At 47.0% G+C, this 21666-nt stretch overlaps 1 protein-coding gene across 1 annotated transcript; it reads right to left on the bottom strand.

Annotated features, from left to right (window-relative positions):
* Positions 1-6273: 6273 nt before the first annotated feature.
* LOC111143390 (transmembrane protein 269) lies at positions 6274-20727 on the bottom strand. Its single transcript, XM_022497094.1, has 7 exons — positions 20713-20727; positions 19447-19555; positions 16472-16616; positions 12396-12493; positions 11675-11818; positions 10896-11096; positions 6274-6756 (listed from the first exon to the last, which is right to left on the bottom strand). The coding sequence occupies exons 1-7, from the start codon at positions 20725-20727 to the stop codon at positions 6620-6622; spliced, it is 849 nt and encodes a 282-aa protein (XP_022352802.1). The 3' UTR covers positions 6274-6619.
* Between the last annotated feature and the right edge of the window lie 939 nt (positions 20728-21666).

Here is a 21666-nt window from a genome sequence, read left to right as displayed (position 1 = left end):
TTTTTTTTTTTTTTTTTTTTTTTTTTTTTTTTTTTTCCATTTATCACCCGGAATATATCATGCCAGTCCTTTCTGGCCTGCCAAGTCTCTGGTTAGATCTGCCAGTCTAATGTTTCTACCCTTGTAAGTTATATACCTCTTGTCACTAGCTGCTTTCAGGATTTTCTCTTTGTCTTTGAGATTTGCAAGCTTTCTATTATATATCAAGGTGTTGACCTATTTTTATTGATTTGGGGGGGTGGTTTCTGTCCCTCCTGGACTTGAATGACTGTTTCCTTCCTCAGATTAGGAAGTTCTCTGCTGTAATTCACTCCAATATACTTCTGCCCCTCTCTTTCCTCTTCTTCTGGTATCCCAATTATTCTAATATAGTTTTGCTTTATGGTATCACTTCTCTCTCAAATTCTCTCCTCATGATCCAATAGTTGTTTATCTCTCTTTTTCTCACCTTCTTTGTTCTCCATCATTTTGTCTTCTATATCACTAATTCTCTCTTCTGCCTCATTTATCCTAGCAATTAGAGCCTCCATTTTTTATTGTGACTCATTAAAAGCCTTTTGATTTTGACTTGATTAGATTTTAGTTCTTTTATTTCTCCAGAAAGGGATTCTCTAGTCTCTTCTATGCTTTTTTTCAAGCCCAGCTAGTATCTTTATAATTGTTATTCTGAACTCTAGTCCCAACATCTTATTCATATCCATACTGATTAGATTCCTGGCAGTCAATACTGCCTTTTGTTCTCTTTTTGAGGTGAATTTTTCTGTCTTGTCATTCTTGCAGAAAGTGATCACTTTTCTATTTGTAGAATTGCAGCAATTCTTTTCTTAGATCTCTGGTTGAGTTCACAGATATTCAGAATGATTTGATAGCTATCTAGCTGAATTCCTGGAACCAGACAAAACTAAGGTCTCCTACCCTCTGCTATCTTGGAAAGTTTTTTTTTTTTTAAGATTTTATTTATTATTTATTTGACAGACAGAGATCACAAGTAGGCAGAGAGGCAGACAGATAGAGAGAGAGGTGGAAGCAGGCTCCCTGCAGAGCAGAGAGCCCGATGCGGGGCTCGATCCCAGGACACTGGGACCATGACCCGAGCCAAAGGCAGAGGCCCCAACCCACTGAGCCACCCAGGTGCCCCATTGGAAAGTTTTTTTAAAAAATAATTTAAAAAATAATTAGGGGCACCTGGTGGCTTAGTCAGATAAGCATCTGACTCTTAATTTCAGCTTAGGTCATGATCTCAGGGTCCTGAGGTTAACCCCACATAGGGTTCTACTCTGGGTATAGAGCCTGCTTAAGATTCTCTTTCTCCCTCTCCCTCTGCTCCCTCCTTTAAAATAAATATTTAAGGAAAAAAGAAACAAAATAAAGAATCATTGGTGAGAGTAGCACTGTTTTACATTTTTGCAAATCTAACATCTATCTTAAAGGAAAGTAGCTAGTTTCTCATACTTAAGCATTCTGTATTCTCATAGTATTTTATTTTATTTTTAAAATTTATTTGACAAAGAGAGAGATCACAGGTGTGCAGATTAGGCAGGCAGAGAGAGAGGGGAAGCAATCTTCCCACTGAGCAGGGAGCCCGATGTGGGGCTCGATCCCAGGACCCTGAGACCATGACCTGAGTTGAAGGCAGAGGCTTAACCCACTGAGCCACCTTGGTGCCCCTGTATTCTCATATTATTTTAAAGTATATGAAGAAAATCTGGTCTCACATTGTTATGTGGTTGAAAAAGAGGAGGGTATTTTAATGATTATTTTAGATGTTCTTCTTTGACACTATACCAAAATCTAGCAGGTAGTAGATTTTAAAGGTTAGTTGCAACTTGAAATCTGTTACCACATTAATGAATTTTCTGTACTCTATTACATTAAAATCCACTGGTCTTTCCTCTTGCCCTTTGAATGGATCATTTATCTATGCATGATCTTACAACATCATGCTTCACTGAGTTATATAGATCTTCCAAATGTTTACACATTTTATTATACATTGTAAAAAATAAATTTTTCATTAATATCTCCCATGATCTCATCAGAAAAGTCTTTGAGTATTGCAAAGCTGTCAAGTTCAAGGTAGTAGATGTAAGTTTTCCCAAATTCACTGGGAAGCTCAAATTTTATTCATGGTAACAAAAACTTTTTTGACAAGTGACAGTCTCAGCTCATATTTCGAGAAAACCAAGTCTGAACAGCCCAAGTTTTTCAGTTATTCTTTGGTATTTCATAAAAAAAAACAGCTAATTCAGCTCAAACTCAAAACAGTACTTTTCCTTGAGATGACTATCTTAACTCCAGTAGGCAGAAGTTCTTCATACATGCTTTCCACTGTTGCACAGAATGTTGAAAAGATGTATTCTCAAGGTCTAATAAAATGAATAATTTTTACTACTTTGTCAAGGATAGTCATAAGTGAAACATTTTTTGTTTTGTTTTGTTTACTGTGAACATATGATAGTGAAAAGTACATTTGAATACCCAGGCCATTTAGTGCCCCTGCCTGGATTCACTCGGTGCCAGGAGTTTTACCCACCATTGCTTTGCACCATTAGGAGAATGACAGCAGTGATTTTCAGTCCCTGTTTTAGGATTTTTTTTTTTAAAGATTTATTTATTTTTATGAAAGAGGGAGAAAGCGTGCATGCATGAACAGGGGGAGGAGCAGAGGGAAAAGGAGAGTGAGAATCTCAAGCAGACTCCCCACTGAGCAGGGAGCCTGAAGTGGCCCAATCCAAGGACACTGAGATCATGACCAGAGCTGAAATCAAGGTTGGACGCTTAACTGACTGAGCCACCCGGGTGCCCCCTTATTTTAAGATTATTAAGAAAATAGTTTTAACCCTGAAAAGTTCTCAGGAACTCCGGGGGTTGTAGACCACACTTTGTGAACTGCCAACCTTAAGCCTGTAGTCACCATATCATTGGGTTGTGTGAGGGATTGAGTGAAAGAATAGAGTGCAAGAAACACTTCCTTCACATAGAAAAGACTAAATAAATGATAACTATTATTTTTTAAAAGATTTTACTTATTTATTTGACAGAGAGATCACAAGTAGGCAGAGAGGCAGGCAGAGAGGGGTGGGAGGAAGCAGGCTCCCCGCTGAGCAGAGTGCCCGATGTGGGGCTCGATCCTAGGACCCTGGGATCAAGACTTGAGCTGAAGGCAGAGGCTTAACCCACTGAGCCACCTAAGCGCCCTGATAACTATTATTATTACTATTATTTTAAATGGAAAGGTACATAATGGGGAGGGAGGAAATTTAGAAGTTTAGAAGGAGAGGAGCAATCTAACTTTTATTTAATACCTTTTACAGTCATTCCCTATTCTAGTTATTTATGTGTCGTCATATTTAATTCACAAAGCAACCCAGAGAGGAAGTAAATAATCCATTTTACAGTTAAGGAAATGGGTTTAGAGAGATTAAACCTTTCACTCACGTTCACAAAGCTAAAAAAAAAAAAAAAGAAAGGCAGAATCCTCAGTCACTTGTCCCTGTTCATTGGGCACAGGTTCACTAAGAGGGGGCTGGAAGGGAAATCTATACTCCATCCCAAGCTGAGAAGTAGCAGAACTGCCTTGAATTAAGAAAGAACCCCTCTGACTCCATGCATTCATCTGAGAAGTATATTTTTAAAGTCCCAGACTTCCCACTTGTTCCTGAGAGCTATTCTACATTAGAATAGTTTATATTTTATTTTATTTTATTTTATTTTATTACATGTCCTGCTTTAGCTGTTCTGTTTTTTAAGTTTTATTGCTAACTGGGGGAGTAAAGCCCTGCACAGCTAATGCATCCTCAGTCCCCGGAACCACATAGAAGGGCAGCCTTCCTTCCATGTAGTTGGAAGGAAGCACATATCCCTACACTTTACTACCCTTGCATCACTAACCTAAACTTCTGTTTGAGGCAATGAAGTATGAATTGTTACAAACAAAGTGCAAACAAGTATCCAAATGGATATTTCCCTTTTCAAAGCAGTCCCCTTAGGGGGTCTACATATTTCTTTTCACTCTGCTGCTGTGGCTCAAAAGCAACAAGGAAATCCTCTTTCCGGATTGCATCTTCTTCTTTGATGTAGTTTCAAGTTTTAGAAGTAGCCAGAATCCTTTGACGCCAAATCTGATAACTAATGCGGCTCAAAAGAGGCCGTTGTTGGCTAATCTTCAGTAGCCTAGTAGACTAGGTTTGGTTGGTTCAGAAGACAGTATTTCCTTTTCCTTTTTCTTTTTTTTTTAAGATTTTATTTATTTATTTGACACAGAGAGAGAGATCACAAGTAGGCAGAGGGGCAGGCAGAGAGATAGGGGGAAGCAGGCTCCCTACTGAGCAGAGAGCCCGATGCGGGGCTCGATCCCAGGACCCTGAGATCATGACCTGAGCTGAAGGCAGAGGCTTTAACCCACTGAGCCACCCAGGTGCCCCAGAAGACAATATTTCTTGAGCACCTGCTATGTCTAGGCATGACGCTAGGAGCTGGCCTCCAAGAGCTTATGTGAACACAGTTCTCCAGCCGCATTTCCTAAATATTTTGATGAAGTGTGGAATCTCTGAAATGAGGAGATGATACCAAAGGACATCATGTATCTGTATGTGTATTTGGGTATATATTTGTAAGATTCTTACCACATTATAGTAATCTTGCACCTAACCCACTAGAACGCACAAGGAAATCTATTTGTCTACAAAACAAACAGTTTTGAGTACCAGGGACCGTGGTAAGCAGCAGACATTTTAAAAAACATAAACCGAAGGAGCCTGAAATCTGATGGGATGCAGACATAGTCATCCACCCATAAAAACATAAATGATGGGGCACCTGGGTGGCTCAGTGGGTTAAGCCTCTGCCTTTGGCTCAGGTCATGATCCCAGGGTCCTGGGATCGAGACCCGCATCGGGCTCTCTACTCCTCAGGGAGCCTGCTTCCTCCTCTACCTCTGCCTACTTGTGATCTCTCTCTCTCTCTCTCTCTCTGTCAAATAAATAAATAAAATCTTTAAATTAAAAAAAAAAATTTAAGGACCTATTTAGCCAGAGTGCTTCCATCTGGTTAAACAATAACTTTGTTGTTTACAACTTAAACTGTCCCTGCCCCCCTTCCCCCAGGGGACTTACTTAAAAACAAGTCCCGGAAACTAGTGCCAGGTAACAAAGCCCAAATACAAGGATGTGTCAAGCCAGGTGGAGACATCCGATCAGTTGGGGGGCGCATACTGTCTCCCTAGCTACCAAGGAGTATGGGCCCCGCCCTTTGGGCACCTTTTGGGCGCCAATTCTGACCAAGATGATAGGCTGGTTCAAATATCTACTAGGGTAAATTGTAATTCAATTGGTCACTTATGTCACTTATGACCTAACATGACTGTGCAGCTTTCTCTGTGTGTTACAATTTCATTGGCCACCTGTGCATGGCCAGGCCCAACCACATGGCCTTTGCCCTTAAAAACAAGTCTGTGAAGCAAAGAGAGGTCGCCCTCTCTGTAAGAGGCGCGGCCCCAAACGTTTGGTTTGATTCTTGATGCTTGGTGCGAAATAAAGCTTTGCTTGACCTTCAGTTTGTATCAGTCTCACGCCTTTAATCACGGACCAATTATTGGGACACCTAACAAACATAAATGATGTAACAGAGACATGGACAGAGAGCCGTGGGGACCAGGACCAGGACGGCACTACCCATTCCTGGAAAGCCAGGCTGTAGCCTCCTGATTCACTGGATTGTTATTTTTATAAAAATTTAATTTTAGACTTAATGCAAACTTCAAGAACTTAGGTTAAAAAGTGCTCCGGCTCCATAGCTGAGGAAGGGGCTGAACTAGCCAACAATCTTCGGGTACACGGCCTGGAGGTGGGAGGTCCAGAGGCCATGCTGGGTTGGGGGGGTGGTCACTGCCTTCAGCCAGCCTAAATTCTCTGTGAGGGGCAACTGCAAGGTTCCATACAATACTCTTTATTTTTATTCAATTTGGATTTTAGAATACAAAGTGGCATTTGAACATCAGGAGTTTAATGTTTTACGATTTAGGAAAAAAACAGAAGGAGGGAAGCCAGATGGTGCCCTCAAGCTGCCAGGGTGTCTAGTGTTTTCACTGAAGCAAAAGGCAAAAGTTGTGACTGCTCAAATACAGAATTTTAAGTCACAAAAGCCTATGCACATTGACACTGGGCAACGCCACTGTCCCGTGACAAGCTCTACAGAACCAGAGCCGGCAAGTTTAAGAACCACTTTAGTAAGCCCCGTTCTGCCCCTGGAGCCTTAACGACCAGACCAAGGTGGAGTCCAATTCCAAAGGTTTTCCCTCCTTTCCAAAGGACTGACCTGAGTGCACCAGGACCCACATCTGGTACCAGGGCTGGAAGTCAGCCAGGCCCAACTTCAGCTTGGAAAACTTTCTGTTCTTTAGGACATAAACCACTGTTGTCCCCAAGGGATTCAGAACCCTGAGCAAGAGGAGAAAGTGAAGGCCGCTGGCCCGATGTTGGGTTGCTCTGGTTCAAGGCCATACGTTATCCAGCACACAGGAGACGTGGAGACAGGAAAAGGTTTAGTGAGGCTACGTCAAGGCTTGGCCCGATGTGCCGGCACAAAGACCACAGAGGCCAGCGGCAGTGGGTAAAGCTGTTCAGTTTTCTCGGCACTGTAGCCTGAGACATGCTGCTTTGCCCCACAGAGCATCTGGAAAGAAGATGTAGGAGAGTGACCACAGCAGGCAGTAAAAGGCAGTTAGGGAGAATGGGGACAAAAGCAGCATGATGATACCTGGAAGAAAAAAGGCAAACACTCCATTTTAATGAAGCTCTCTTTCATCTATTTTCCAACCTCTTCTCTCCCCCTCCCCTCCTCTCACCCTTTGGTCTGTACTCGTGGGGTTGAAGAAACAAAACCAATGAGATATGAGCCCTGCCTTTGAGAGGTATTGTGTGTTTGTAACGAGATGATTACAATCGATCGCAGGCTCAGGTTCCATTTTGTCAAATTCACATCAGAAATCCATTTTAGCTGAGAATACATTTGAGTTGCCCAGTCCCCTTGTTAGAAATATATATACAATTGTGTCAAGTTTAGCACGTGACAATGGCCAATACGATGTTACCCCCAGGCAGAAGAGTGCAGCAGACCAAAGACAGCTCTCCCCAGAATGGCCTGCTTCTGCTTTTACCCAGTTAGTCCTTGGCTGGTGTCTAGGAACATGGTTAGTAAACAGTTCTCTATACCAATATAGAACTTTCCCTAGTGGGCAAGAGTGGCTCACTGTGCTTAGACAGTGCTGAGATGGATTTCCTTCAGTGCAAATCTAGAATTTTGGTACTGCTAGGCCAAGAGTGCCAATGTGGCCAGCCCCCGTGAAAACCTTGGGTACTGAGTCTCCACAGAGCTTCTAGGTAGACAAGAGTTCATGAGTGGTTTTTTGTGCTGGGTAGCTAGCTCCACAGTGAGGGTACTGGGGGGCCTGTACATAGTTCCCTCCAGATTTTGCCCCTTTCACCTTCCCTTTTTTTTTTTTTTAAGATTTTATTTATTTGACAGAGAGAGATCTCAAGTAGGCAGAGAGGCAGGCAGAGAGAGAGAAGAGGAAGCAAGCTCCCTCCTGAGCAGAGAGCCCGATGTGGGACTTGATCCCAAAACCTTGAGATCATGACCTGAGCTGAAGGCAGAGGCTTAACCCACTGAGCCACCCAGGTGCCCTGACCTTCCCTTTGCTACTCTTATTTTGTGTCCTCTTGCTGTGACAAATCTTAGCCATGAGTACAACTATATGCATGCTATAAGTCCTTAGAGAATCAGTGAATCTGGGGGTGGTCTTGGGGGACCCCCCAACACATTTGAATCTCAGATTCACCACTGAAAGGCAAAAGGGCACCAACACTTGTGGGATATCTTCTCGGCACTAGACATTCTGCTAGGTATGTGACAAAGATTGTTCCACTTACATTTCACAATAATCTGTTTTTCAGATGAGGAGACTGAGGGAATGTGACCTTCACAAGGTCTTGATTCAAACCCATGTCTACTTTGTACAAAGTAGACACTCAGCCTCAGAGAGCTCAAAAAGAGGGTGGGAGAGTACGGGGCATGTCCATGGGGATCACCACCATGCATTCCTCAAGAGAAATCAGAACATCTGATCAGACAGAAGGCCACTTCTAAGGGCGAGAAGCCATAACAGAGATGGATCGGAATTTTGGGATATTTAATACTTAAGAATAGTCATTGATCTGTTGAGGCAATGAGACAATATTTTAGTTGTCCTGGAAAATATGTGACATAAGGCCTCAGCAGTCACAGGCCAACTTCTCAGAAGCTCTGTGGAGGAGATGGAACCTCAGTCTAGAAAGGTGATTGGTGGGGCGCCCAGTTGGCTCAGTGGTGGAGCGTGCAAGTCTTGAACTTGGGGTTGTGAGTTTGAGCCCCACAGTGGATGCAGAGATTACTTAAAAATAAAATCTGTAAAAGAATAAAATAGGAGCATCTGGGTGTCTCAGTCAGTTAAGGGTGCAACTGTTGATTTTGTCTCAGGTCATGATCTCAGGGTTGTGAGACCAAGCCTTGCACTGGGTTCTACACTGGGCATGGAGCCTGGTTAAGACTCTCTCTCCCTCCCTATGCCCCTCTCCCACACGCTCTCTCTCTCTCTCTCTCTCAAAAATTTAATCAATCAATCAATCAATCAAAAGGTGACTGTCTGCACTCCAGGTAAGAGGAATATCAAAGTGGCCATTTTGAAATATCTATCTGGTAGGGCTCTGGTATTAAACAGTGTCAAAATCTGTGAGGCGCAGTTTCCTCCTTTACTCACACAGTCAAGACAATCCAAGGAAGGCTGAGGCCAAGTGTGTGGCTTATTTTGAGGAGAGGGGATCCAGTGGTATCTACAGGAGCAAAGAACATTGTGGGAAACACTGTTGCTATGTGATAGAGGGCAGGTGGAGAGAAGAAGGGGCTAGAAGCTTCTACTTACAGGACACATCTGTGCCAGAGGATGGATATACATTTTCTCCTTTGATCTCAAGAATCCTGAGGTAGGGATTAATGGCTTCATTTTATATATGAAGAAAAGTGAGCTCAAAACAACGAGGTAATTAGCCCAAGTTCATGCAATTAATATGGGCTGGTGGGGGCGCCTGGATGGCTCAGTCAATTAAGCATCTGACTTCAGTTCAGGTCATGATCTCAGGGTCCTGGGATCTAGCCTGGAATCAGGCTCCCTGCTCAGTGGGGAGTCTGCTTCTCCCTCTTCCTCTGCTGCTCCCTCCCCCCCTCCACACACACACCTGTGCTCACTCTCTCTCTCTCTCTCAAATAAATAAGTAAATAATCTTTTAAAAATGTGCTGGTGTTGGAACTTGAACTCAGGCCTGTTTAACTGCAGACCCAGATGTTTCTCCATCCTGTTCCGCCTCTACTAGCTGGGCCACAGGGGGGGCCCAAAACCTAGAACGTGGGCAGGGCCATCAGCTACAGAGAAAAGATGTGAACCTGAAGGGGAGGGTCAGGATGGAACCAAGGACCCTATGAACCAGACTGAACCCCCAGGGAATAAAGGAAGAAACTGGGCATCCCCTAGATGTTTGTCTTGTTCCCACAAGCACATCTCCAAAGAAGAAACACTGGCATTCCTTGAAGGTCCTTGAAGGAAGCCCTAAATTGGGGAGAACTCTAGGGAGACATCTGCCAGGGCCCCCGTGTGGCCGGGACCTCAGGGCTCTGTTCCCAACGTGGATCTCAAGTCCCTTCACCTGCTCTGTCGCAGCCACCTCTCAGGCAACAGCAGGTGCATTTTCCTCCTTCAGTTCTCAGTCTCCTGCCAGCTAGTCAAAGAGGTCCCTTAAAACTGCTGCTCAGAAATCCCTTCAGAGACTTCCCATTTGCTGTTAGGATCAGTTCCCAAAACCTGCCCACCTTGTGGCCTCAGCTTCTGTCCCTAGCACCGCTCAGCATGTTCCAGCCACAAGGGCGGCAAGAATGATTCCAGCACCTTCTAGCCTAGGGCCTTCACAAAATACCTTTTTCTCTTCTGAACTACCCCCCTCACCCACCTTGCCAGTCTTCTTGCAGCTTTCTTTTCTTTTCTTTTCTTTCCCCCCCCCCCCCAGTTCCATTGAGATGTCATGGACATATGACACCGTATTAGTCCAAGGCATACAACATGAGGATTTGGTATCTGTGTGTGACACGATCAGTTCAGAAAGTCTACCACACAGAGTTACACATTTTCCTTTCTTGTGATGAGAACTTTTAAGCTCTCCTCTCTTAGCTACTTTCAACTACACAATATGGTGTCATTAACTGTGGTCATCCTGCTATCCCTTATGTCCCCAGGACTAACTTATAACTGGAAATTTGTACCTTTTGACCACCTCCACCCAGTTTCCATTTAAATGTCACCTCCTGAAGTATCCTTTCCCCCTTCAGGTCGTTTCCATCTAATTAGGTCCCTCTCCAACACCCTGTCAGAGTGCCTGGTGCTTCCACAACACGTCAAAACTATGAGTTTCTAGTTATTTCTGCCATTACATGGTTGGGGTCTGTCTCCCTGATCAGATTGTAAAGCTAGAGGTGGGAAGGGTTTGTCTAGTTTACAGATTTGGTTCCCAGCACCTGGTAAGGCAGGTGTTCCGACTGAACTTGATAACGTTCAACAAATGCTCCATGAGCATCTACCCCGTGGTTGGCCCAATCCTGGGTCCACGGAGTCCTGGGTCCAGGTCCAGGGAGCCTGAACAAGAGAGAGTTCTCTATCTGGGGGCAGGTGTAGTGTGTACAAATAGTAAACCGGTAAATGCATTCAGGATGATGATAAACCCGTCGGAGGAGGAGAGAGCAGGCTCCAGGAGCTCGGAGCAGCAGGGCCAATAAACAGCCAGTGGTGACATGTGAGAGCAGTCCTTCTCACTCACCTCCCAGATACACCATTTTTTTCCAGTTCTCCGACTCCAGGATTTCATCATGTGGATAGTAGCTCTGGTCCATCATGAATAGAATCATAAGTGAGGCCATGCAAGAGAGAATGAATGTGTTGCCTTTGGTCAGAAGGGAGGTGGAAGCCAAGACACAGGAAGCGTAGCGGCAGGGGAGACCCTTGTAGGTGAGCTGAGCGCCTGCTGGAGAAAGAAGAGGGGGATACGGGTGGCTTCCCGCTGCTCTAAAGCAATCAAAACCGAAGCCAGCCCCTCTCGTTGGGTCCTCCCCGCCCCACGCCCCAAATCCTCTTCTTTGCAGGGTAGCAGGAGGCTGTCAAGCATTTAGTTATTCACAGAGATGAGGGGTGGGCTCTGCCCTGGATCCCCCATGGCTCCTTAGAAGGGTCTCCTGAAATTGTCTGGTCTGCACCTACCCTCCCTTGCGTTGTGACCTTGGGCAAGCCAACTGCCCGTGGTAGAGCTCTGTTTTCCCCATCTGTTGTGGAAAACTGGAGGACGACCTCTAGTTCCAGATTCTGGGAATCTCTGTGCACCACCCGAAGGGTACACAGTGAGAAAAAGTTACAGCTGGTCGGAGAACCACAAGCCTCTGCCCCCCACCAGGGCTCTGCCACGGCAGCCTGAAGCCTTCAGTGGGCCTGGGGCACAGGTGAAGGAAGGAAGAGGGACTCCACAAAGCAGGGGGAGGAGTCAGTTATGCACCCCCCCAGCCTTCTGGTTCCCGACGCTCAGCTACAAAGCTGGGGTTCACTCACCAGTTGAATAGAAACACAGGCGGAAGGTAGCAGCTAACACATAGATGATGCCCAGGAACCCACTCAGAGGTCCGTCCACGCCGAGGAGCATGGCTGAGGCCAAGCCGAAGGTGGTGTAGACCGCAAAGTCATTCAGCTCCACTCCTGCTCCAGAAGGCCAACGTTAGAACTTATACTCATTTGTCTCGCACCTTAGTCCACTGTGGTGGGCTCCCCCTGGCTCTGCCTCATGTTGACCGTGTGGCCTTAGACAACTCTTCCCCTCTCAGGTCTTACTTTCCCACCCTTCAGCATCCAGCACTGGACTATAACAGGATGCAAACTGACAAGCTATGGAACCCTTTTTGCAAGCACAATCTTCCACGAAAACATTTTCTTGTATTTTGAACGAGCCGCTCTGCTGGGGGGATTGTTCATTTCTCCACTCCTGACCACCACTGCAGCCACCCAATCCCTGGATCTGTCCCAACTGGGGGGGCGGGGCAGAGAAGGAAATGGCAAGGCCAGGGCAAGGATGGCTGAAGCTAACAAGTGAGCCAGCAGGGGGTTAGCTCTAGACTGTGGGGCTCCCAGATGGCTCTAGGGCTGCTTCTGCCATCCTTGGAGGGCTGGGAACAGGACTGGTGAATGATGGAGGCTGGCTGGATGTGAGATGGGGGAGGGGTGACCTGAGGTGAGGGCTCCTGGGGTCAGGGATCAGGGGTCTGAAGCCTGGACTCACCTGACTTGGAGCAGAGGCTGAGGTGTCTGGTTATCGCCCCGACTGCCATGTCTAACAGGAAGCTGATCAGAAGCATCCAGGAGGCACAGTGGCATCTCCTAGAGTGTATGGCAGCAGGCCCAAATAGGACAGCTCTTTCATGGTCTCCACTGGCCAGCCCCTCCATGTCCCCCCAGTACACCCACACACTCCTTACACTTGCACACAGGAACACATCCCTGCCCTGCATGTTCCCCCTCTCCTCTGCCATACTCTCAAGCCACCATCTGAAAGGGGTGCTTGGAGCCCCCTAGATAATCATTAAGGTCCCTTCCAGCTCTAAGTCCCAGGCATATCTGAAGGCCCAGGGGTCCTATGTTCTAGCCCAGCCTTTGCAACCATCTCACTGTGGATTCTCAGATAAATCATTCCCAACATCTCTAGGTCTCTCTTCCTCCATCTGTAAAATGAGGGGTTTGTGCCAAATGACTTAATAGATATAGGCCTATTTAGATGATCTATTTCTCCTAGTGCAAGTTTTGGTAACTTATGACTTAGGGAATTGGTCCATTTCATTTAGGTTATCAAATTTATAGAGTTGTTCATGATTCCTTTATTATACTTTTAATGTCTGTGGGATCAGTAGTGATGACTCCTCTTTCATTTCTGATATTGGTATCTTGTGTCTTCTCTTCTTATCTTTATTTTTCCTGTTTAGCCTGATTAGAGGCTTGTCAATTTTATTGATCTTTCCAAAGAATCAGCTTTTGGTTTCATTGATTTTCTCTATGGATTTTTTTTTTTCAATTTCATTGATGGCTGCTCTCATTTTTATTGTTTCTTCTCTTCTGCTTACTTTGGATTTAATTTACATTCTCCCCTCTAATTTGCTAAGTTGGAAACCTTACATTGTTGATTTTACATCTCCCTTTTTTTCAGTTCTTCTAGACTTTTTTTTTTTTTAGAGAAGTTTTTAGGTTTAGAACAAAATTTAAAGGAAGCTACAGAAATTTCCTATATACCCCCTGCCCCCACACATGAATAGCCTCTCACATTAGCAATACCACTCACCAGATGGTACATTTAGATTCTTGGTACATACCAAGGATGAACCTCCACTGACACATCATAATCACCCAAAGTCCGTAGATTACCTTAGGGTTCACTCTTGGTGTTGTACATTCTATAGTTTTGGACTAATGTATGATGACACGTATCCATCATTATACTATCACACTGAGCATTTCCACTGTCCTAAAAATCCTCTAGGCTCTACCTATTCATTTTCCCCATTCACCCCTGTCAACTACTGATCTTTTTATTATCTTCAGAGTTTTGCCTTTCCAAGTATCATATCATATTATTGTAATCATGCAGTAAGTGGCATTTTCAGTTTAGCTTCTTTCACTTAGTAATATGTGCTAAAGATTCCTCCATGTCTTCCCATGGCTTGATAGTTCATTTTTTTTTTTTTTTTTTTAGCACTAAGTAACACTTTCTGGAAATACCACAGTTTATTCATCTGTTCACTTACTAGAAGAGATCTTGGTTGCCTGCAAGTTTTGGCAATTGTACATAAAACATCATAAACATCCAACTGCAGATTTTCATGTGGACATAGCTTTTAACTCATTTGGATAAATACCAAACAGTGTGATTGCTGGATCATATGATAAGAGTATGTTTAGCTTTGTAATAAACTGCCAAATTGTGTTCCAAAGTGGCTGCACCATGTCATACTCCCATTGTCGCTCCACATCCTTGCCAGCCTTTGGTGTTATCAGTGTTCTGGACAATTGGTTTGGCTGATGAGTGTGTAGTGGTATCCCATCGTTATTTTAATTTGAATCTCCCTGATAACATATGGTGGGGAGCAACTTTTTGCATGCTTACTTGCCATCTGTAGATCTTCTTTGGTGACGTGTCTGTTAAGGTCGTTGGTTCATTTTTTAATTGTTTGTTTCCTTACTGATGAGTTTTTAAGCTTTGTCTATTTTAGATTATAGTCCTTTATCAGATGTACCTTTTGAAAATAATTTCTCCCAGCTTGCAGCTTGTCTTTCAATTCTCCTGACATTGTCTTTCACAGAGCAGTTTTCTTTTCCAGTATATGCATTTGATGCTATACATTTCCCTCTAACTACTGCTTTTTCTGCATCTCACAAAGTTTGGTAAATTGTCCTTTCATTTTCTTTTGGTTCAAAACACTTTTCTTCTTTAAGCCATGTATTATTTAAAATTGTGTTCTTTAACCTCCACATATTTGGGGATTTTCTAGTTATCTTTCTGTTACTGATTTCTACTTTAATTCTATGTGGTCTAAGGGCACACTTTGTATGATTTCTATTCTTTTAAATTTAAATTCAGTCTTATAGCCTGAATATGTGAAGAGAAGAATGTGTATTCTGTTGTTCCTGGATAAAATATTCTATAAACATCAATTTGATCCAGTTGATTGATGGTGCAGTTCAGTTCAACTATCTCCTTCCTGATTTTCTGCCAACCGGATTTGTCAATTTCTCATAGAGGGGTGTTGAAATATCTAACTATGATAGTGGATTTGTCAAGTTCTCCTTGCAGTTCTATCCATTTTCAGCTCACATATTTTGATGCTCTAAATGATTTCCAAGATCTCTTGCAGACCCTACATTCGAGGATTCCATGCTGCAGTCCAGCATATGCTCCCAGACAGCTCTGAAAGCAGCCACCGCAGTCTCAGGCAAGGCTGACCTAGGCTGCCATTCCTGAGTCTACACCCTGACTGCAGTGCTCAGATTGTCAAGCAGAAGCAGAGAGCCTGACCCCAGACTTCAGCAGTCTCTAAACAACCTCAGGACTACCTTCCTTTAGATCCATACCTATGTGTCTATAGGAAGCTGGGTTTACCAACCTGCCATAAAAACTACACTCCCTGGCTCAGTCATTTAAATGTCTGTCTTTGGTTCAAGTCATGATCCCGGGGTCCTGGGATTGAGTCCCGCATCGGGGTCCTTGCTCAGTGGGGAGCCTACTTCTCCCTCTGCCTATGGCTCCCCCTACTTGTGCTCTCTCTCTCTCTAGCAAATAAATAAATAAATAAAATCTTTAAAAAATATATACTCCCAGGGGGCACCTGGGTGGCTCAGTGGTTTAAAGCCTCTGCCTTCGGCTCAGGTCATGATCCCAGGGTCCTGGGATCGAGCCCCACATCGGGCTCTCTGCTCAGTGGGGAGTCTGCTTCCTCCTCTCTCTCTGCCTGCCTCTCTGCTTACTTGTGATCACTCTCTCTGTCAAATAAATAAATAAAAATATTAAAAATATATAGATATATATACTCCCAGAAGATTAGACTAGAAGAAGATAGAATTTTCTCTTGCAGGTATGATCTACTTTATAAGACTCCACAAATCCAGACTTAGAGAATCATAACATTTTCAAACTGGAAGGGAACTCAAACATCATCAGGTAAGATCATCCTATTTTATGGATGAGAAATGGATCCAGAGAATTCATGCGCTGATGGTTACAGAGAAGCAAACAGTTAGGAGGCGGATATCTGCATTATAAAAGATTTCTCTTTAAAGAACTGATTTGCCAAGGCATTGAAATATGATTCAATTTACAGAAATAGAACTTCCCTATAAAATATAATTTGCTTTGCTTTGTAGGGGCCCATATACATGTCTCAGATTTTCCACAATAGTGCTAATTGTAAATATTCCCCACATCATAGGTTCAAATTTAAGAATCAAAAATTTCAAATGGTAGCCTGCCTACCCGAGGATTATGTAAGGGCCACCAGAACAGAACCTCTGATTTTTCTCGCAAAACCATTCTAGACTGCCATAGCCCGAAAGCACTATAGAGATCACAGTGCAAGCTCCTTGTTTTAGCGATGGGGAAACCAAGGCTCGGGATGTGACCTAGCCAAAGTCACATATCAGGATGGTAGTAGAACTGAGGCTAGGATCTTGGCCCCATGACTCCCAACCCACTCCGCTTTCTCCTGTCCCTGGTTGATTCTGTGCCTCAGTGCCTGGCTCCCTAGGCTCCCCACTCCTTCCTTCATGCCATTGGCTCTAGCTCTTGACTAGGAGCCCGCTGGGCCCCAGACCTACTTGCAGAAGCTGCAGAAGATGGAGAAGAGTCCCAGGATCAGGTTGGCCAGGGACAAGGCGTTGGTGACATCCTTCCAGGAAAATTCATTCATCTGGAGACAGCTCTCGTCATTGGTCAGGAAGAAACTGGTGCACGGATCTGGGGCTCAGGGGAGAGGGGTAAAGGGTTCCCAAGGTCAAAGAGTCCCAAAAGAGGTTCCCAGGGACCAGGCAGTTCCTGTTCACCGGACCTCATTCCCGAACCGCACCCTCCCAACACTGTTTCACTGACCGTAGTGAGAGAGACAGGAGGCAGATGGCGGAGACCAGGAGGTAAAGACAAAGCTGCTGAGGATGAGTGTCTTGGGGAAGGGCAACAGCCAAGCAAGTGAGCCCGCAGACCAGTTTCCACACCCTCTGTACCCCTTGCCTATAGTGCAGACCTCCCTCCAGCCCATGTGGTGAATTCTATTCTATTCTTTTTGAATAAAAAAGAATGCTGGGGAAAGGTAACCCTCTCACCCCCCAGAAGTAGCCCAGGGGGAGAGGGTCCCTGAGGGGTAGAAAGCTCAGAAGAGACGGGTATGGAGTCAGCTTCCTTTGTCCTGCCAGCTGCGCTCACTCCCTCAGGACAGAGCTGCTGTTGGGGTGCCCCAAGGTCCTGTTCTGACAGGCCTCGACCAGAACAAGCAGGCCTAGCTCCCGCAGAGGAAGAAGTGAGAAACTAGAAATGAACGTGGACAGCATAGAACATGGACACCACACAACGTGGACAGGACAGTGGATAGTTCACAAGCCCCTTCCACTGTGTTCTCTCTCCTGATCCTGACGACCTCAGAAGATGGTGCTGTCATGATTTTATGGATGAGAAAACTGAGGTTCAGAGAACTGAGACATTGGCTCGAAGTCACATGCTAGGTGCATAGAAGGTAATCCTGTTGCTGGGTTCTCAGTCTGGTGCTTTCTCGGCTCAGGGCACAGCTCTGGGCAGGAGGAGCTTTGTGGAGTAGGAGACCAAGGAGGAGCTGGGTTGGCCAGCCCTGGAGGGCAGCATCAGCCTCCCGCTGTGGGAGCAGCCCGGCCCAGGGCTTCTCACACCTCCCAGTCCCTCAGGGCGGTGGGGAATCAGCTGGGCCTGACGATTCTCACAGCCTGGCTGGCTCCACTCTTCCTCTAAGACCAAACATGCACTCCGTACACACAGACTGCTTGTGACACGAAGTCTCTTTGGGAGAAAGAGCCCAGGGGCTCTCTGGAACAGGGAGGCCCCGCTGTTTGCTGCCAGCACGCTACCCACAAACAGTAATCCTGCCCCCCCCCCAAGGAAAATATACAAGTTCCAAGGTGTTTTCAGGACCTCTTCCTCATTTAATCGTCAGTCATTTGAGAGGGGAGGAAGTTGATCCTCTGCCTCCACTCAGCCCGTGTCTAGCCCTGGGCCCTTCTGGTCTGGGCAAGAGTTAAGACAGAGTAGGGTCCTTTTCCATAAACCCAGTCACGGAGATGTTAGAGGCTGGGAGGGGCTGGGTTTGGAGTTTGGAACTGGGAGTTTATCAGGGCAGCCTGGTGGGGCTCACTGCTCCCCCAGGCCATTTACCAAGACCCTCTGGACTCCTGAGACCCTTTCACGTCAGGGCCCCTCCAAACGTAAGACAGGAAGAATGCTGCCTGAGAAATCAGGGAGGGGAGGGAGGAGAAGGAACCAAGGGCTGGCTGCGAACTCCCTCCCCAGGAAGCGCCTCCTCCCAGGTTCTCCTGGGCCTCAGGGCTGACCCCCACAAGACGAAACACCTCAGCGCCCTGCCCAGCCCACTCCTGCCTGGAGAGCAGCAAGCCAGCCTCTCTGCCCCTCAGAGGCAGTCAGCACATACCTGGGGCACTTCTGCCAATTACCAGACACACCTCAACTGCACTACTTTGGTTACTTTTTAAAATTAGTGGTCAATTATCTACTATATTAACCCTTTCATTCAGGAAGCACTTTCACATTCATGGCTTCCATTGGCTTCGTGAGGTCGACCAGGTGAGGGTTACTATCCCTACTCACAGGGTAAGGCAAAGAAGACTCAGAGAGGAGAAGAACCTTGCTCAAAGTCACACCAGAAGTGGCAGAACAGGACTTACAACGTCACCTTAATTGTTCTTTCCCTCCTACTCTGTACTCTGCTGTCTACCAACCAATAGAACAGAGCATCATATTCCCTGTAAGCTCAGACCAAGCTAGGTCCTGGGGAAAGTGTTCACAGCATGCCCAGTCTACCCAGAGAAACAAGACTCATGCATGCATGTGGGGACTCCTAGACTGTTCGTCTTACAGGTGAGGAAACTGTTTTCAAGATAGTCAAGTGACTTGTCCCAGTGAATGATGGAACCAGGATTTGAATCTGGACTCCTCTTTTCCAATTAAATGCCATTTTCAGCATACTGCACAGGTCCTGGGTATGAAAGAATGTGGACCTCAGAGTAAGGGCTCTAGAAATCCAGAGAAAAAAGGAGCAATCCATTCATTCAGCAAACATTTGGTCATGAGGAAGATTCAGTGCCTGGTGCTTGGGACACGGAGGAGATTAAGACCTGGTCTCAAGTCCCAAGGAGCTACGGAAGGCAGAGGTATTCAACCTCTGCACAGAGAAGGGGAAGTGGACAGGCTGCTAGGGGAGCACAGAGGAGGGGTCCAGCTTGACAGGGAGCTTAGAGAAGGCTTCTCGGAAGAGAGGGTCCGAGCAGAGGCATTGCTGGAGTGTGGCTGGCAGGACTAGATCATGTCACTCCCCTGACTTTGTGCAAGCTGTCCGTGGCTCCCCGGGCGCCCAGGATATGGAGTCCATCTCTTTCCTTTGATGTATAAGCCCTTATGATAAGGTTTGGCTCCATTGTCAGCCTCCTCTCTCGACTGCCCCTTGCACTGGCTCTCCCTCTGCTCTCAGGGAAGCCTGAGCCCCTCCCTTCCCCGGAGCCAGGCGCCCCTCTACACTGCAGCGTCTCTGTGTGCTCACCGTGTGACCCCGGGCACTCTGCATTGGCGCAGCCTATCCTGTCTTCCTCCTCTACTACAGGGGAAGCAACTGGAGCGCAGGCTGAAGTCCCCTGTGCCCAGCATGAGGCCTGACAATAGAAGTTGTTCGATGATTGTTAAGTTAGTAGAGGATGTCCCTCTGGTGCTCCCCCAACATCCTCTGGCTGCACCAGGTCACATCTCTTCCCTGCCAGAGTCTGTTCAGTCTATCCTCCAAGAAGCCTTCTCAGATGAACTCTCAACCATCCAGACCCTCAGCACACCCAGCATCTACCTAACGCTTACAATCTTCCATTTGCTCATTTTTAAATACATGTGTTGATGCCCGCTCCGAGCCAGGGCTGTGTTCTGGGGACAGAGAGAACAGAGCTCGGCTGCATCCTCAAGAGGCAAGGAGTCTGGTAAGGGAGGCAGATCCGTGTAGGGAAGTCAAGGCAGCGTGGCAAGGCTCCTGTGGGACAGGGGACGTCCCCTTGCTGCAGTGCGCCAGGGAAGACCAGCCTATCTATGTCTGCTGTGGCAGCAGGGGAAACATCCAAGGACGAAGGGGGGGCCCCCTCCTGGCAAAGCGAAGAAAGGTGCCAAAGCATAATGAGGAGGCTGGATTCCGGGGGGTGGGGGGTGGTGACTGGAGGTGCGGTGGGCAGGGAGGCCGCAGTTGGGGATATGCCCGTGTGACCCTGTATCGTCGCGGTCATGTTTGGCCAGGAGGTGTCTGGGTCAGATATGGCTGGGAGTGGAGGGGAGAACGGGAAGAAAAGGAAGCCAGTCCCGAGGGCAGCGAGGGCAGAAAAGCCAGCAGGAATGGCAGGCCGCGAAAACTGTGGGCAGCGGAGAAGAGAGAGGGCTATGGCCCGGAGGCGGTGCAGCTCCTGTGCCTGAAAGCCAGGCGCGAACTGGAGTGCGCATGCGCTCGGACACAGGGCGCAGCCACTCCAGTTAGAGATGCGCGCACGCCCCGCCCCGCAGGCCGCCTCTCGCCACAGTAAGCCACAACCCCCTCCCCGCCTGCGGTTCCGTCGGCGGGTCCCGGCCCAACCGGGCTACGTCGCCAGCCTTAACGCCACCCCGCACCGGAAGATGGAAGAGAGGGAGCCAGGCTGGCCTCCAGGACGGTTCACACACACACACACACACACACACACACACACACACACACACACACACACCCACCCACCCACCCACACCAGCCCTTCTCCGGGGGCCTGGTCGCAGGGGAGGGACGTGCGCTGCCTCCAATGCCTACCTGGGGACCAGACATCCCTGGAGGGGGGTGAGGGCAGCACTCTTAACCCGCTTCCTGTGCGGTGGAGCAGGCCAGCCAGGGCCTGGAGGAGCCGCACAGGTCCCAAGCCTCTTAGCCCTGGCTCTTAGCTCACAATCCCCGAGAGGCAGGGGAGGGGCATGGGGCTCTAGTTGGCAGAAAGAGGGGCTTCAATTTGCAGAGGAGCCTAGGCCACCCTGTGGGCGCCTTGGGGAATGGAGGGATCAGGGAGGAAAGGACTGGTCTCTCTATGGTGGCCAGCAAGGGGAGGCTTGGGAGGTGAAAGCCCAGAGTGCAGCCAGGGCGTGTGGCAGGCGGGCTGGAAGGGCTTTGGGGAAGGTAGGCATCTGGCTGGGGTCCAGACCGTGAAGGGCCTCCAGGGCAGGGCCTTGGTTGTCTGGTTCACCGCTCTATCTTTGCACCTGTAAGAACTGCTTAGGCATATGGTAAGCCCCCCTTCCCACTCCAGTATTTGTTGGGTGGATGAATGACAAGCCGAGTTATTTATACTTAGTCCTGAAAATAGTTTAAAGTAGGGAAGTGACATGGTCAGGATGGTTCAGAAAGATGACTCTGGCAGCTACTGTGGATGAAGTCTCTGTAAAACTACAGGAGAATTGAGACAGCCCAGAGCAAGGACATACTGTGGGACCGCAACAGAAGGGAACGGGAGGAAGTAGCTGGACTAGGAGCGATTGTGAAAGCATCCCAAGGGTGTGGGAGAGAAATGAGAGGGAGAAGGTAAAAGCCGCTCTGAGGGGTCTCGGTTTGGCAGCTGGATGAATAATGTGCTACAGGAAGAAGCTTGGGTAGGTTCCCAGACACAAGTTCTGATACCTGCCCCACATCCTCCCACCTGCCCTAATGCCAAGTTAGCGCAGCAATGGCTTCCAGGACCCCACAGGACAATATGCAAGAGAAGAGATGGAGTTGGGT

This window comes from Enhydra lutris, unplaced genomic scaffold (assembly GCF_002288905.1).
Source record: "Enhydra lutris kenyoni isolate GAN:26980312 unplaced genomic scaffold, ASM228890v2 scaffoldscaffold9, whole genome shotgun sequence".
Taxonomy (NCBI): Eukaryota; Metazoa; Chordata; class Mammalia; order Carnivora; family Mustelidae; genus Enhydra; species Enhydra lutris.
The sequence above is the reverse complement of the archived record's forward strand: the minus strand, read 5'-3'. Positions and strand labels throughout refer to the sequence as shown.

Bases quoted from the DNA above. Each gene is read 5' to 3' on its own strand.
- LOC111143390 (XM_022497094.1), bottom strand. The intron at 16,617-19,446 runs GTGAGCACACAG...CTCTCCCCTGAG, and splicing joins AGAGTGCCCGGGGTCACACG to CCCCAGATCCGTGCACCAGT. The intron at 6,757-10,895 runs GTGAGTGAGAAG...TTTTTCTTCCAG, and splicing joins AAAAATGGTGTATCTGGGAG to GTATCATCATGCTGCTTTTG.